Consider the following 17,886-nt stretch of genomic DNA (forward strand, 5'->3'; position numbering starts at 1 on the left):
ATTAGTTATACATAACCAGGAGCCACATGTTGGTTAATTGGAAAGTATGAGCACCTGTATCTGCAGGCGTCTCCAATGATCTCTTCAGTCTCATTTGCTGCTGACTGTCCTCACAGCGCTCAGCTGAAAAGTAAGAGTGTAGTAGAGTCAGTTAGTAGTTTGAAATGAGATCCACACAACCAAAGTTAGTTAGGCCATGCGTGAATAAGACTGTATGTAAATTAGAAAGTATGAGTACCTGTAACCTGAGGTGGCTCCAATGTCTTCTTCAGTCTCTTTCGCTGGCGATCGATCCAATACTATCCAGCTGCAGCCCCGGAGCAGAAGCCCCTGACGTGACAAAAGCCTCTGGCTTGACGGAAGTGGCCTCTTTTTTCAAATTAAAATTGCTTAACATAGCATCTATGAATTGTCCCTCATTTGTTTTACCTTTTATTTAATCCTGCAAGTCAACGTTGAGAGAGAGTGAAATCATCTACCACTACCACACAAACATAATATTCACATTTGTATTCATAATGTTGATATTAAAGTTAAATTCTTCTAACTAACTTCTGAGTCTTACAGTAGCCTATAAACTTGTGGAGTCAATTATACCGATACGATGAACACGTAACTGCAACAAAGTTCATAGAATTATGTGTAAACAACGTATGTGGAGTTTTTTAGGCTTTTATTTTTGTTTTCGCTCGGAGTGGCGATTAACTTCCGCCTGACACTTCGGCAAGGATTGTATATATGGCGGGGCTCTTGTCGGCCATCTTTACTGCAGCAAGGTACTCGCGTATCCTCAAAAAAAACTTAATTTCTGGTATTCTACGTCACTTCCGTCAAGCCAGAGGCTTTTGTCACGTCAGGGGCTTCTGCTGGATGCTACTCGATCGATCTCTTGGCGCTCAGCTGAAAAGTAAATATTTCAGATGCGTTTTTTATGCAGTTGACTAAATTATAAACCATGAGTGTAGTTGAGTCAGTGAATTGTTTAAAATTAGATCCACATAAGAACGGCTATGCATGGATAAGATTATGTATGTAAATTATCATTGTTAATGTTACTGTGTGATTAATCAGATGGGCTAATCAGAAAGTATGAGAACCTGTAACCTGAGGTGACTATAATCCATGACTGTAGTTACGTCTGATAGTTGTTTGAAATGAGATCCACATAACCAAGGACATGTTAGGCCATGTGTGAATGAGATGGTGTATGTAAATGAGAATTATTAATGTTGTTGCTGTGGGATGAATTAGTTAGATAGGTAGGTATTTTATTAGCATGGTAATGCTAGCAAGAAGGTAAGAAAGTGAAGAAGCAATAGGTTTATGTAGCCTCAGGTGGCTCTGATGAACTCTGCTGTCTCATTCTGTGGTTTGTCCTCACAGCACTGCTGAAAAGTCAAGACTGTTGTTTGAAATGAGATAATGCATGATGTTTAATAAAGTCAATATATATTGATTAGGTTAGGCTTTACATGCATAATCACAATGTGAAGTATGATCTAGTGTGCGACTGAGTGAGTGAGTGTGATGAAAATGATCAAAATTATACAAATTATACAACAAATAGGGGGGTGTAATGCCACACTCCACTCAATTATATGTTTAAAATGTAGGAATTAAACCCAGTTTAAAAGTTGTGTCCACAGTTCATTATGTAGACTAAAGCACAGCCGCAAAGCAACAGCAGTAAGGCAAGATGAACACACAGCATAAAAAGCACAGCGCCACACAGTGGCCCAAAGCAGCGCAGTATAAAGCAGAATAGAAACAAAGCAGCGGTCTCAGTCAGCTGGTGAAACTTTAGGTGATTATTATGAGTTGATTCCCCTCCTGTAAATGACAAATATATAAATAATAAAAAAATGATCACAAAAAAGCTTTTGCAGGCTACATTAAAGGCTACATACCTTTCTACAGAGTCTGACACACACAAGAGGGAGGGAGAGAGAAACCCACGCAGGTACCAGCATTTACCTGTGACACATTAGCATTAGTCAGAGAAGTGATGCATCGTGGGTCAGCGTTCAGGGAGAGAAGAGGGGAGGACTGCCACTCTTACACTCAGCCTGCCTCCAGTGATTGGTTATCAGCAACACTCAATTAATTTCAGCAACACAGTGTATAGAATAAATAAACATATTTCTATGCTGCTACACATGTATGTTAGTTTATTTCTCCTGTCAATGTCCTTGAAGAAGAAACTAATATAGAACTGGAGTTGGTCCTCAGTGGCTGCTCACTGCTCCTATAGGATGGTTAAATGTAGAGACTGAATGTGTCCAACAACTTAAAAATGCTCCTTTTGATATTGAAGTGATGACTGGCTCTATCCTCAGGACAACATGCAGAGATCAATATTTAATCTAGTGATTTATCATGTGGGAGGACATATTTGTTCATCACATCTTCTTCTTCAGGTCTTTTCCTCTCAGACTTCAGTGAAAGAATCCAGCAGACAGTTGAGACAGATGAGTTTCAGCCTGTTTCTGTGTCACTCTGACAAACTGAGGAACACTGCTTCATGTTGAACAGCAGTTAGGACTCATGTTGGATAGAAAATCATTCTGACTGTGTTTCTTCCTCCAGGGTGGACCATGGTGGAGAGCACAGGTTAAAACCTGGTCTGAAGAAGTGTAAGTTTGGATTGAATTTGATTCATTTTTTAAAAGTTTTTTTAAATTTATTTATTTTTTATTAGGAGCCACACTCTGACAACTGAACACTGAAACACAATTATAAACGACAACAATACATAAAAACCATAAGTACAAGTTAAACATAAAGTTTACACAGATGACCAACAACAATAAAGACAGTACCACAATACACAACCACACAACCACACAACAAGCCCACTCTATCAGAGGGACAAAAAAAGAAAACAAACATAAAACAAACAAACATGTCTTCACATGAGTTAGCCCGAACAGAAATATGGCAAGACTGGTAGTATACACAAATTCCAGGTTAAGAGAAAAGTCGTATGATCTTTAATCCATAGAGAAAATACTTGATACCATGATACGTGTCCAAGCTGCAAAAAGGCTGTATTAGCGGTCCACAGCTGACCAAAATATTTGAAAAAATAAAACGAAAAGATAACGTAAGTAAGAAAGAGAAGGTAAACCCAGAGGCCAGTACTATACTGGAACCTCCTCATAGTATTGGTGGTGGTACAACATTAAGTACTTCAAAACACAAAAAAGAACAAAAGTGATGGTGGTGATGGAAGGAGGTAACCCTCCAAGTAACCCTTGGACCACAGTGATAGCATTGGACCAATTTAGTATGGTATCCGATCTAGCATTATTGATCCTGGCTGTTGACCTCTCAAGAAGACAGACATCAAAAAAGAATAAAAGCCAGGCCCTCTTGAGATCTGTAATGGGTTCAAACCAATTCTTAGTAATAGTTTTCTTGGCAGCTGTAGAAGCTGCCAATATTATTCTTTTCTGCTGAAATGAAACTAAAATGTCGGGATTAAATCCAAAAGATATAGAATGGGACACATTGGGAGTACTTTATCTATAATAGTATTAGTAGTATCACTTATATATTTCCAAAGAGGTTTGACAGCAGAACAGAACCAAAACATATGTAGAAAATCTCCTTTCACAGCCTCAGTGCATTTGGTGCAACAGTCACTGTCGATTATTTTCATTTTATATCTACGCTCTGGAGTAAAGTAAAATTTGTGTGTGAATTTATAATGAATGATCTGATGGGCTAGGTTTTTAGAAGAAGAAAAAATAACAGACCACTTCCACTCCAACTTACTGGAAGTGGTTTTAAGTTATGTAAGGAGAGTTTCTTATAAATTGAAGCCACCAGTTTGGTTCTGTTTGTAATTATTGTTACCCAGGGGTGCTGAGATAAAGGAACAGCCCAAGGGACAACATACGTTTTGAGTGCAGTGCGAAGCTTAAGATAAAAAAACCAAGAACTGCCCGGAAGAGAATAAGAGTCCTTCAGATATTGGAAGGAGTGAAGTCCTTGATGGTTAAAAATGTCACCTAACGCATCAATACCTTGTTTAGAACATTGTGGAAAATTCAAGGGTACGGACCCGGACAGCAAGGCGTTGTTATGCCAGATAGGTGAAAGTTTATGAAGTTTATGATCTATGATCTTAACAAGTTAAAATTGCCCGCCAATATCAGAGTAGCATCAGGAAAGGACAACATAGTGGATTTGATAGAATTCAAGACATTAGGGGCATACATTGACTCCAGGCAGATTTTGGAGTTGTTAAGGGTCATTATTGCATAACAAAATCTTCCTTCGCTGTCAAAGCCAGAGGATTTTAGAGATATCTTCAAATTTCTTCTAGCCAATATCAGGACCTTCGTCTTACTTGATACGGAGGAAGATACTAACACTTTATACTGTTTGTTCTAGAATCGATTTACATCAACAGACTTCAAGTGAGCTTCGTGCATTAAAGCGATATCCACATTTTTCTGCTTTAAATATTGCAGGCACTTCAGTCTTTTAACTGTGGAGTTTAAACCTTGCACATTTATAGTTAGAAGATTAAGCCCAGACATAATTCTCTTGAAATGAGATTTGCCAGTACGACACAGTTTCTGAAGGGCATATACACAGTGAAGACAAGACTGAGTGAGGTTCCTAAAATAACATAGAATGACCTATAAGGTAGCGACTTCTGTGTAAATAGGTAATCCACTGACAAAAAATGCAACAGACAAGCAAAAGCTGTGAAAAATAAACAAAAGGAAACTGGTATGCCAGGGGACAGCACAAAGAAGCCCCTGAAAGGACACCGGTAAATGAGAACATAAGAGCTCTGTGGGCTACTGACACAGCTGAAGGAGCGGTCCACAAACTAACAACACTAAATTATTGTTTATAGTTTTTAGTCTTTTTATATATCTATATATATATATGTGTGTATATAGAGAGAGAGACTTAATAACACACAATAAATCAGGAAAGATACATGGCTACTAAAACTAAGTAAAGTACTACACTAAACAGATTTTTCTTTTTCTTTCCTTTTTTCTCCCAAAAACACAGTGTTTAACACGCATGCTTAAAAAAAAATCGCCATGATTGTATCATAGATAAACAAACAAAATAAGCCACTGTTTCTGAGCGATATAAGAATGCAGTGGTCCCAAGTTAAGAGCATGCGCGCACATCTGTGAGCGTCTGTAGGAAAAATACAAATAAAGTTGAAGTGAATTTGATTCATGACAACTAAACAGCACACAGTCAGTTTCTCTTTAAATACAAAGTTGGTCTTTGTGGTATTTATTCATTAAAACATTACTGACAAAATGTGTCATCATGAAACTTTATAGAAATGAACAACAGATCAGAAGTTAAACAGAGAATAAATCCATCAGGTGTGTCAGATGATAAACTGCTGCTGTGTTGTTTCTTCTTCTCTTCATCAGATTTCTGTGAACTCACACTGGACACAAATACAGTGAACAGAAGACTCCAACTGTCTGATAACAACAGGAAGGTGACACAAATGAAGAAGGACCAGTCATATCCTGATCATCCAGACAGATTTGACTCCAAGGCTCAGCTGCTGTGTAGTAATGTTCTGACTGGTCGCTGTTACTGGGAGGTCGAGTGGAGAGGAAGAGTTTTTATATCAGTGAGTTACAGCGGAATCAACAGGAGAGGAGCCAGTGATGACTGTGTGTTTGGATGGAACGATCAGTCCTGGAGTTTGAAATGCTCTGATCATGATGATGACTTTGGTTACTATGTCTTTCACAATAAGAGAGGAGCATCCATCTCCTCCTCCTCCTCTGTCTCTAACAGAGTAGCAGTGTATGTGGACTGTCCTGCTGGCACTCTGTCCTTCTACAGAGTCTCCTCTGACACACTGATCCACCTCCACACCTTCAACACCACATTCACTAAACCTCTGTATGCTGGGTTTTGGGTCGGGCCTGGTTCCTCAGTGTCTGTGAGTCCTCTGTCTGAGGGAGAGTCTCCTCCTATGGAGACAAAAAATCACACTGCTGACTGAAGACAGCTGCTGAAATCACTGTTCTCTCTGTTCAGCAGTGAACAGTAGAAACAGGAAGTGACAGCAGCTTCCTGTGTTTAAATGTTGATGGTGGACGAGGTTTCACTCTGGTTTCATTTGGATCACTGACTGTGCTTTAATGTCAGAATATAGTTTCTATTAGAAGTAGTGAAATGATCTCCTCTGGACTGAATTGATGTGTAAAAACTGTGTTGACTCTGATATCCACTTGAGTAAAGTGTTCTTGGAGCAGCATCTAGCAGCTGTTAGTGGCTGTTAGTTATTCCATGTTATCAGGATCTTAAAGTGAAGTTTTTCCTGAAAATGTCCACCAGACATCCCAGTCTGTTTGACATCAGCTCAGTTTGTGTTCAATCATTAACATCAACATATGTTTCTATGTGATGTATGTATATAATAACATGTATGGGCTGCTTTCCTTTAGGTTTTCTTGCCTCTGCAGGTGATGTAAATAGTATCTTGTAAGTCCATGTTTGTTGGCAGCTTTGGCTGTTTTACGCTTTAGTAAAAATATTCATTCACTATTATTCAGAGTTTTGTTTTTTACATAATCATTGTTTTTTTCTCCTTGCCTTAATCGATGTGTAATGTTATACTACTTCTACTTGTGTATTTCTCTAATTGCAACATGTATGACAGAATGAATTCTCTGTGTGTAGATGCAAATAATCAAGTAAATAAATAGGTTTGATATTTTTGTGAAACGTCAGTTGAATTAATATTCTTTGTTCAGAGAGGTCTAGCTACCCCATATTTATGCAATAATATATGGAACAAAATGATTTCACACATCAAACATTTATTTGAAGACGGCTCACTGATACATATGAAGTCTTTAAACAGAGGTGTGATATCAGTGATAACAGCTTCCTGTAATACTCACAGCTGACATACTGTCTGAAGGGTAAAATCAACCTACCAACCACCTCCAATAATCAACTCAAACAATGAACCTTTCACCAAAAAACCTCAAAAACCTGCAAGACTCTGTTAAACACTGATGACAAAAACTCTCCATTCAACCCAAAACTGGGAAAAAGACGAGCTGTTACAATCGATGTCAACTATTAACACAACTGACACTGAAATACAAGTCAGTCAGTATAAAATGAATAATGAGTAAATTGTGCTCAGCTGTAAAAACAGACTGTCGGTGGCTTCAGCTCTGATCTGAACACATCACATAAAGACTCAAAGAAATACCAAAAAAACAAGGTGACCACTTTAATCGTCATTGGGCCCCATTCATCAGTTGTACCTGCCAGTGTTAGTAACCCTATTAGTATACTAACATATACAGTGCTCACTCACTCACAGTCACATATAATCATACCTCCATACTTACATACTGTTCAGGGTCTAATTTGACCCATTTTTACATTTGTGAGAAGCATGAGTGAATCATATTTTCATCATATTCATCATTCATTTAAAAAAAGCATGAAAACCAAAGATTACACTCTCTCTGCTCTCTGAAAGCCTCACTAAGGATTAATCACTGATTTATGAATGGCTGATGAGGTAAACATCAATGATTTGTGGTTCCAAAACTATGTACAGAGAGTAACTATGAGGGGATACTGAGAAATGCCCAAATATGAACAGTATGTGAGGGTTAAATAACAACCTGCCCCCTCTGCTGGTGAAGACAAGAACTCCACCCACACCAACTCCACATCACATCTACCACACACACTTCACTCTGATATTTAACCCTCCTGTTGTCCTTGAGTCAAGGAAGGAAGGGAGGGAGGAAGAAGGAACGAAGGAAAGGAGGGAGGAAGGAGTGAAGGGAGAAGGAAGGAAAAGAGGGAGGAAGGGGGGAAGGAAGAAGGAAGGAGGAAGGAAGGAAAGGAGGGAGGGAAGAAAGAGAGAAGGAGGGAAGGAAGAAGGAAAGAAGAAGGAAGGAAAGGAGAGATGGAGGGAGGAAGGAAGGAAGGGAAGGAAATGAGGGAGGGAGGAAACAAAGAGAGAAGTAGAGAATGAAGAAGGAAGGAAAGGAGGGAGGAAGGAAGGAGGAAGGACTGGCATTAATATGGTATTTTTTGTTACCATGGTGATTGTTATACTCTACTACTGTTTTTATGTGGATGTTCTTATTGTAGGGTTTTGTTGGGTATTGTCTATTTCTTGTCATATTTTTTCATTTTACGTCTCTAACTCTGTCCTGTATTTATACACTCAGCACTGTATTATGTCAGGGTGCAACTAATGATTATTCTTATTATTTTCTCCATTAATTGATTAGTTGTTTGGTTGATCAGAGTTTCAGCTTGTAGTGTCTTCTCAGTGTATTTTCAAGAATTACACACACTTGTCTCTGTCAGTGGTTTTTATGACTCACCACGCTTTGTTTCAAACAATCACAATCATCTCTGTTATGTTGCATCACATCCATTTATTTTCATAATGCAGCGTTCAGTATCACAAAACATAAACTTTAACTTTCTCCTTCCAAAAAAAAAAAAAAAAAAGAGCTCGCTGTGTCTTCCACTGCTGCTAATAAGCCACACCCACCTCATCAGTTAACTCAGTTCACCTGTTCACTCAGCTGCAGCTCATCAGTAATCAAGTCAGTATATAAACTCCTGTTGTCCACTCACTCTGGGACCGATCGTCATTTGCTTCATCTACATGCCAGACCTTCCAGCACTGATTCACGGACTGATTCCCTGCTTGCTTTTGACCTCCTCTCCTCGTGTCTTCCCTGGTAAACGCTTTGAGTATCGCCTGTTCCTGTCTACCTGTGGCTGTTCCTGTCCTCTGGCTTCGGTCCTGTCAGGAGAGCCCAGAAACTCCAGCTTGGTCCACCTCATGTCCGTGAGTGCTACTGGCATTATCTTAGCTGCTGTAACTCTGTCTTCAGTGACCCTGAGCCCTGCCTGTCCCCCTACACATCCTGCTTGATACCTGTTCAGTTTCCTTGTGGACTATATAATAAAGATTATTTAAAACTGCTTCCTGGTTCTGTGCTGCTTTTGGGTCCTACCGCTTCCACACCCGTTACACACAGGATCTGTCACACTCACCTCTTTAACAACGATGCAATACTTATTAATGGACAGCAGGGGGAGACCTTCAACCACACATATGCATAAATAATTAGGTGAATACTCCTACATCATCAAGGTAACTAATCAAACAATACCTTAATATATTAAAGAAAAATGGCTCAAACACAGCTGATCTCATTTGTTTTTAGCCAACCCAAAAATATTCAGTTTACTGTCAGAGTAAGAAATCAGAAGATAAGAAGCTAAATCAGAGAACATTACAAAAATGAATCCTGAATAATTAATCAAAGCAGTTGCAACTAATCAAATCAACTACTCATTGCAGCTGTAGAGTGTACTGCACCCTCACAGTATTTACACGATATAGTATTTATTATACAGGCAGCGTATTGATTTTTATTTCACTCATGTTTATCCAGACAGCTGCTGGTTGTTTTCTTCAGGATGTAATATTTGATGACTGTACTGCAGTGTTTTCACTCTATTGTGATGTATTTTTGAGACGTACTGTATCTTTATGTGCTTTGTTTGTCTGTTATCATCTGTGTTGCTGCCACTCTGAGCCAGGACTCTCTGAAAGAGCTTTTTCCTGCTTAAAGAGTTTGTCTGCAGTGTGTATGAAGACACAATTATTTATTGATCATGTTTTGCACACAGAGACCAAACTTTATGATCCAGCCGATAAAGATCATAAAGATCAGATTCCCTTAAAGATGACTTCAGGACTTTAAAAAGCTCCTGCTGTCAGTTCCGTTTTTGTTCTTCTTCTGGTTGGTTTCCTGCTTGAAGCTGCTGATTCATTTCACCTTCACTCATCAGCTTGATTCAGATGATTTTCAGCATCTAAAGGTAACGTCCTCCATCCTCCCTCCTTTCCTTCCCTCCTTTCCTTCCCTCCTTCCTGCATCTAAAGGTAACGTGAGCAACAGTTTCATCATGTTTGTGTCAGCAGCTGTTAAAATGATCTGATAACAGTACAGATGGAAGTTATACTGATGACTTATGATCATTTGTTGATGGAATGAACTAAACTACAGAAGAAATAAGAAAAGCTGAAATCAAACATCTTTATTTCACATGTCAAAGTTTGATGTGAAAGTTTGATCTCAAATCTCGTGGTCACGTCTGCCTGTAATATTCTCTCAGATCCTTTTTTGAGACTGTTTTCAGCGTTTGATTATTGGTCCCTATCCTCAGAGTGGTGCCTGTCATTTTTAATTAAAATGAATGATTTTTATTAATTATCCTTGACAATTCCTTGTAGCTGATAACCAAACCTGTTCCTACTGTGTCCCAACAAGATTTACCTGAAGATGAAGATGAACTGTGCGCATCAATAGATCACACTCATGTGTTTGGTCATTACTGTAGTGGCTTTAGTCATTTAGAAATAGAAAACCTCTCCCAAATATACAGAACAGTATAGAACTTCCACTGGGAGTTAAGGTACAATCACATTGATTTTTACATGTTAGTGAATAAAATGATTTTAAAAAATAAGTTAGTTGAGTTGAGTGTTGGTCAGTAAAAGGGAACTAAATTGTTTAAATAAATGCTTTTGAAGTCAGTTCATTTATTGATCATAAAACAGTAAAAAATATGCTATAATTACATTAGCAACAGCATCACTAGCTAGCAAGCTAATCAGATCAATAAACAGTTTGATGAGCTTTCAACACAACACTGACTGTTCTGTACAGACTGATGTGATTATGTTCTGACGCATTTGACATGAAATCAACTCAAAGTGTTTGTTTTTCTAAAAGCTTTTCTTGTCCTTGTTAGAGAAGTTAGGTGACAGTATGGAGTCTCCTCCTTCATCACATTTGAATCAGCAGTGTCACTCAGTCAGTGAGGGACATTCACTGTCCACAGTCCAGCACAATGCAGCCTGCTTACTGATGAACTGTAATAAAAAGTCATAAATATGTTACAGTCAGAGATCTCTGACAATGTTTTAGTCTCAGAAATAGTGAAATCATCTTTTCATTGATGATATTCAGTTATTGAAGCAGCTGAGAGCTGCAGCAGCAGCAACATGTTTCTACTGTAGCTCTGCATTTACTGTTTAGTTTCACACATTTTACATCAACATCATGTTTACACATGTTTAATATCAAGGTTCAAAGTTCTGATCATTCAACCATATAACCTTCTGAAATTACATCCTTATTGTCCAATACTGACTAAAGGGCAGAAACATGGCAGGATAAGATTGATATCATAAATATAACTGAACTTTTATCTACAGTGATGATTATTTTTATAGCATCAGAGTCTTTATGTGTTTTCAGTAAATGATAGTTTGAAAGCCGTCATGTCCCTGAGTAACATGTAGAGTCAGGGCTGTTTTAGACAAAGACGAGCTGTTTGTTTAGCAGCTGGAAGACACCTAAGAGGAGGACATATTTTATAATGAATGTCAGATGCCCACTCTCTAAATCTATGAATCCAGATGTTTGTTCCTGTAATGATAAGCGTCAAAAATGGTTTTCTGAGCTCTACTAAAACACTGAAGAAATCAGAAAGTCAATCAGAAATATATCATATTAATATACTGTGTATATATATATTTAATCTGAGAGCAGTGAGCAATGCAGCACAGCATCGTTTTGTGTTCATTTCAAATCATGTCTGTTATCAAACAGTCCTTCACTCCTCCAAATACAACAGATTTTACATAAACTGCAAAAATGTTTATCATAGTTTTATAAAAAGTCAGATTGTTTCATGTCCTCACAGAGAGTCTTGTCCCTGCTCGGAGTGAGTCAGTCCGCTAAGTCCTGGTCTGCAGGTAAGATGCAAAGACTTCTGCTCTGAGACATCCATAGAAACCAAATCACTCAAATCACTCGAATCAAGTTAATTAATTAAATACTGAGCCAATGAGACAGAATGGAAACGTAGAGGCAGATATTTAAGTGATTTTTATAGACATATTTTTTAATTTTTAATTAACTTTTTAATGTTAATATCTTCAGATTGATTTTCATGTTTAACTCTTTGTAACTTTTAGCTTCTTTTATTTTTAGTTACAGAAGAAAAGGTTTATTTTTTATTTTATTTTTCTTCCTTTCTCTTCTTTCATAGTTTTCTGTCTCTACCAGCCGGCCTCTCTCATGCCTCATGCCTCGTGGTTTTCCACTTTGTGTTTGCTTATGGAAAAAAATCTATCTGACATTGAGCTCTGATGTCTTCTTCCTTCTTCTTTTATTCTAAATTAACCAAATAATGAGCTATTTTCCCTTCAGCAGCAGAATATTAATTAAATAATAACTCGTGGTTAATGATTCAGTTAGTAATGTGGAAGGAAACTTATTTGCTCTTAATCGTCAATTTAAAACATTTCCTTTGATCTTTTTTTCCTCTTTTGTTGAATCACAGATTGATAATTAAACATCAGCATGAAGGAGGACGACTGGGGCTTCTTGTCAACCCTGCTGGATAAAGTCCAGTCCCACTCCACGGTCATCGGGAAGATCTGGATGAGCGTCCTCTTCCTGTTCCGGATCATGGTCCTGGGAGCCGGAGCCGAGAGCGTCTGGGGGGACGAGCAGTCGGGTTTCATCTGCAACACTCAACAACCTGGTTGTGAGAACGTCTGCTACGACCACGTCTTCCCCATCTCCCACATCCGCTTCTGGGTCCTCCAGATCATCTTCGTCTCCACGCCGACGCTGGTCTACCTGGGCCACGCCATGCACGTCATCAGCAAGGAGAACAAGCTGAGGGAGAAGCTGGCGAGCCCCGGCGGGACCCGGCTGCTCAAAATGCCCAAATACACCAACGAGAAGGGGCAGGTGAAGATCAAAGGGAACCTGCTGGGGAGCTACCTGACCCAGCTCATCGTCAAGATCCTCATCGAGGCGGGCTTCATCGTGGGTCAGTACTACCTGTACGGCTTCGTCATGGTGCCCATGTTCCCCTGCTCCAGGTCTCCCTGCCCCTTCACCGTAGAGTGCTACATGTCCCGACCCACCGAGAAGACCATCTTCATCATCTTCATGCTGGTGGTGGCCTGCGTCTCTCTGCTGCTCAACTTCATCGAGGTGTTCTACCTGCTCTGCACCAGGATCCGATGCGGGAACAAGTCTCGCAACCAGAAGATGAATTCGGCAGAAAACCCTGCGAGCCTGTCGACGCTGCGGTGGCCGACGGCGGAGGACTCTCTGAAACAGAACAGGATGAACATGGAGCTGGAGGGAAGCCAGAGTATCGGAGGAAGTCTGGACGGAGCCAAAGAGGAGAAACGGCTGCTGTGTCACTAATTGTTGTAATTTTCACGTTTATTTTGTCTAATCATGGAAAGTGTGCAATATGTTTGTGTTGATGCTGTAAATCTGTGACAATTAGCTAGTTTGGATAAAAAAATGGATTCATGAATTATACATTTTACACACTGTTGCATCTTCACAAAAAGAATTAAATGTCCACTCCTTAGACATACGTTCATTTTCTTTTAATGAACCACTTGCAGCATACAATAAATAAACTGCATAACTTCTACATGACTCCTGGCATAATCTTCTTCTACCTATTTAACATAGACCTTGACCTCTATATCAGACTCAACACGCCCTCTGCTGGACTCTCAAGTACTACAGCACAAGATACGTAATATATCAACCAGTCTATTCTGTATACAGTTAAATGAGCCAGGGACATTAACCAAAATGCATATAGCCTGCAAATAAGGAATGTAAACCTAAACAATGATAAGCTGCGATACCACACACACAGAAGCCTAAAAGTCAAAGATAATCATTTACATGTATTTAGTTACTGAGTATTATCTTGTAAATGAAAAATTAGTCCACTTAATATGTTTATGATCCATAAATTCATTGTGGAAAAGGTTCTCAGACCAAAAATCAGCAAATATTCAAATATCTGAAATAGTCCAGTTAAAGATATTAAGTCGTAGGAGTTTAAGAAAACCAGGAAATATGAATCTGAGAAGCTGAACCAGTAAAAGCTGTTTTACTGATCAATTGATCAATTATTACCAGTAAAGAACAAACAGAACCTCCTTCCTTCCTTCCTTCCTCCCTCTTTTTCTCCCTCCCTTCCTTCCTTCTTTCCTCCTTCCTTCCTCATTTCCTTCTTTCCCCACTTCCTTCCTTCCTCTTTCCTCCCTTCCTTCCTCATTCCTTCTTTCCTCTCCTTACTTCCTTCCTCTTTTCCTCCTTCCTTCCTCCCTCTTTTCCTCTCTCCCCACTTCCTTCCTTCCTCTTTCCTCCCTTCCTTCCTTCCTTCTTTCCTTTGTTCCTTCCTTCTTTCTTCCTTTCCTTCCTTCCTTTGTTCCTTCCTCATTTCCTTCTTTCTCCACTTCCTTCCTTCCTCTTTCCTCCGTTCCTTCCTCATTTCCTTCCTTCCTTCCTTCCTTGACCTGAGCACAACAGGAGGGTTAACAACCGACCCAAGCAGCAGTAACTGGCATTAATATGATATTTTTTGTTACCATGGTGATTGTTATACTCTACTACTGTTTTTATGTGGATGTTCTTATTGTAGGGTTTTGTTGGGTATTGTCTATTTCTTGTCATATTTTTTTTCATTTTACGTCTCTAACTCTGTCCTGTATTTATACACTCAGCACTGTATTATGTCAGGGTGCAACTAATGATTATTCTTATTATTTTCTCCATTAATTGATTAGTTGTTTGGTTGATCAGAGTTTCAGCTTGTAGTGTCTTCTCAGTGTATTTTCAAGAATTACACACACTTGTCTCTGTCAGTGGTTTTTATGACTCACCACGCTTTGTTTCAAACAATCACAATCATCTCTGTTATGTTGCATCACATCCATTTATTTTCATAATGCAGCGTTCAGTATCACAAAACATAAACTTTAACTTCATACTTACAAAAAAACCCAAAAGAGCTCGCTGTGTCTTCCACTCCTGCTAATCAGCCACACCCACCTCATCAGTTAACTCTGTTCACCTGTTCACTCAGCTGCAGCTCATCAGTAATCAAGTCAGTATATAAACTCCTGTTGTCCACTCACTCTGGGACAGATTGTCATTTGCTTCATCTACATGCCAGACCTTCCAGCACTGATTCACGGACTGATTCCCTGCTTGCTTTTGACCTCCTCTCCTCGTGTCTTCCCTGGTAAACGCACCAGTCTTCTGTTCCTGACTTTGAGTATGGCCTGTTTCTGTCTACCTGTGGCTGTTCCTGTCTACCAAGCCCAGAAACTCCAGCTTGGTCCACCTCATGTCCGTGAGTGCTACTGGCATTATCTTACCTGCTGTAACTCTGTCTTCAGTGACCCTGAGCCCTGGCTGTCCCCCTACACATCCTGCTTGATACCTGTTCAGTTTCCTTGTGGACTATATAATAAAGATAATCTAAAACTGCTCCCTGGTTCTGTGCTGCTTTGGGTCCTACCGCTTCCACACCCGTTACACACAGGATCTGTCACGCTCACCTCTTTACCACAGATGCAATACTTATTAATGGACAGCAGGGGGAGACCTTCAACCACACATATGCATAAATAATTAGGTGAATACTCTTACATCCATCAAGGCAACTAATCAAACATACCATAATATAATAAAGGAGAATAGCTCGAACACAGCTGACGTTCTCATTTGTTTTTAGCCAACCCAAAAATATTCAGTTTACTGTCAGAGTAAGACACCAGAAAATATTCAGAAGCTGAATCAGAATTTGGACTGTTTTACAAAAATGAATCTTACGTAATCAAAGCAGTTGCAACTAATCAAATAAACTACTCATTGCAGCTGTAGTGTACTGTACCCTCACAGTATTTACATTATATAGTATTTATTATACAGGCAGCACATTGATTTTTATTTCACTCATGTTTATCCAGACAGCTGCTGGTTGTTTTCTTCAGGATGTAATATTTGATGACTGTACTGCAGTGTTTTCACTCTATTATTGTGATGTATTTATGAGACATACTGTATCTGTGTGTTGGTAATAATCTGTGTTGCTGCCACTCTGAGCCAGGACTCTTAAACAGAGCTTTTTCCCTCCTTAAAGAGTGTGTTTGTCTGCAGTGTGTATGAGGACACACATGATGATGAAGACACAGAACTATTTATTCATGTTTTGCACACAGACCAAACTTTATGATCCAGCTGATAAAGATTTATATCTGTTAATGTTTGACTTTTGTTCCGGGTTTTTTCGTTCCAGAGTTCAGAGCTGCTGTTCTGTGATCAGATTCCCTTAAAGAAGACTTCAGGTTAAAGATGAATACAGAGAGTTGAGACCTTAAAAAGCTCCTGCTGTCAGTTCCATGTTTGTTCTTCTTCTGGTTGGTTTCCTGCTTGAAGCTGCTGATTCATTTCACCTTCACTCATCAGCTTGATTCAGATGATTTTCAGCATCTAAAGGTAACGTCCTCCATCCTCCTCCCTCCTTTCCTTCCCTCCTTTCCTTCCCTCCTTCCTGCATCTAAAGGTAACGTAAGCAACAGTTTCATCATGTTTGTGTCAGCAGCTGTTAAAATGATCTGATAACAGTACAGATGGAAGTTATACTGATGACTTATGTTCATTTGTTGATGCATTGATGGAATGAACTAAACTACAGAAGAAATAAGAAAAGCTGAAATCAAACATCTTTATTTCACATGTCAAAGTTTGATGTGAAATAAAGTCATGTTCTGTTTCTATAAATCGTGTCTCAGTGAGTCTGAGAAGTTTCTGCTCTTTATATTTCTGATGGAGACGATGTTCTACACATGCAATGATCCCTTCACTAAACTGAAGACATACTGCAAAGTGTTGTTGTAGTTATGTTTATCATAATAAACTGATTAGTGTTAGCCATCGTGTGTGAGACTGTGACTTTGTATTTTATTGAAGTCAGAGCTTGGCTAGTGAAAAGGGGTGCTCCATGGTCTCTGTTCAAATCTCGTGTTCACGTCTGTCAGTTGCTGCCAGTGCTGTAATATTCTCTCAGATCCCTTTTGAGACTGTTTTCAGCTTTTGATTATTGGTCCCTGTCCTCAGAGTGGTGCCCATCATTTTTAATTCAAATGATTTTCATTAAGTATCTTTGACAATTACTGATAACTAAACCTGTTCCTACTCTGTCCCAACAAGATTTACCTGAATATGAAGATGAACTGTGTTCATCAATAAATCAGACTCATATGTTTGGTCATTACTGTAGTGACTCATTTAGAAGTAGAAAACCTCACCAAAATATACAGAACCTCCACTGAGAGTTAAAGGGTTAAGGTACAATAACATTGATTTTTACATGTTAGTGACATAAAATGATAAGAAAAATAAGTTAGTTGTGTTGAGTGTTGCTCAGTAAAAGGGAACTGTTGTTTAAATAAATGCTTTGCAGTCAGTTCATTTATTGATCATAAAACAGTAATCTCCTATAATTACATTAGCAAAGGTATCACTAGCTAGCCATCCAATCTGATCAATAAACAGTTTGACTCATTCAACCATATAACCTTCTGAAATAACATCCTTATTGTCCAATACTGACTAAAGGGCAGAAACATGGCAGGATAAGATTGATATCATAAATATAACTGAACTTTTATCTATAGTGATGATTATTTTTATAGCATCATAGCATATAGAGTCTTTATGTGTTTTCAGTAAATGATAGTTTGAAAGCCGTCATGTCCCTGAGTGTAACATGTAGGGTCAGGGCTGTTTTAGACAAAGACAAGCTGTTTGTTTAGCAGCTGGAAGACACCTAAGAGGAGGACATATTTTATAATGAATGTCAGATGCCCAGTCTCTAAATCTATAAATCCAGATCTTTGTTCCTGTAATGATAAGCGTCAAAAATGGTTTTCTGAGCTCTACTAAAACACTGAAGAAATCA

The 17,886-nt window shown here is 38.9% G+C and overlaps 3 protein-coding genes across 3 annotated transcripts in view; all 3 read left to right on the forward strand.

The window, feature by feature from the left end:
* The window catches only part of LOC128377466 (NLR family CARD domain-containing protein 3-like), a gene marked incomplete at its 5' end in the record, with an annotated part of 14,555 nt that extends 8,545 nt beyond the window's left edge, over nucleotides 1-6,010 (forward strand). The window contains 2 exons of the mRNA XM_053337418.1: nucleotides 2,587-2,633; nucleotides 5,421-6,010. Coding sequence (XP_053193393.1) covers nucleotides 2,587-2,633; nucleotides 5,421-6,010 — 637 coding nt within the window. The remainder of the gene's footprint in view (nucleotides 1-2,586; nucleotides 2,634-5,420) is intronic.
* The window catches only part of LOC128377195 (gap junction Cx32.2 protein-like), a 98,759-nt gene that overhangs the window by 74,806 nt on the left and 6,067 nt on the right, over nucleotides 1-17,886 (forward strand). The window lies entirely within an intron of this gene.
* LOC128377192 (gap junction Cx32.2 protein-like) lies at nucleotides 11,825-13,313 on the forward strand. The gene is made up of 2 exons (XM_053337106.1): nucleotides 11,825-11,839; nucleotides 12,430-13,313. Exon 2 carries the CDS (start codon nucleotides 12,450-12,452, stop codon nucleotides 13,311-13,313), a length of 864 nt encoding a protein of 287 aa, XP_053193081.1. The 5' UTR covers nucleotides 11,825-11,839; nucleotides 12,430-12,449.

Source organism: Scomber japonicus, chromosome 17 (assembly GCF_027409825.1).
Source record: "Scomber japonicus isolate fScoJap1 chromosome 17, fScoJap1.pri, whole genome shotgun sequence".
Classification (NCBI taxonomy): domain Eukaryota; kingdom Metazoa; phylum Chordata; class Actinopteri; order Scombriformes; family Scombridae; genus Scomber; species Scomber japonicus.

Coding starts and splice junctions, on each gene's coding strand:
- LOC128377192 (XM_053337106.1), top strand. CDS start 12,450: ATGAAGGAGGACGACTGGGGCTTCTTGTCAACCCTGCTGGATAAAGTC.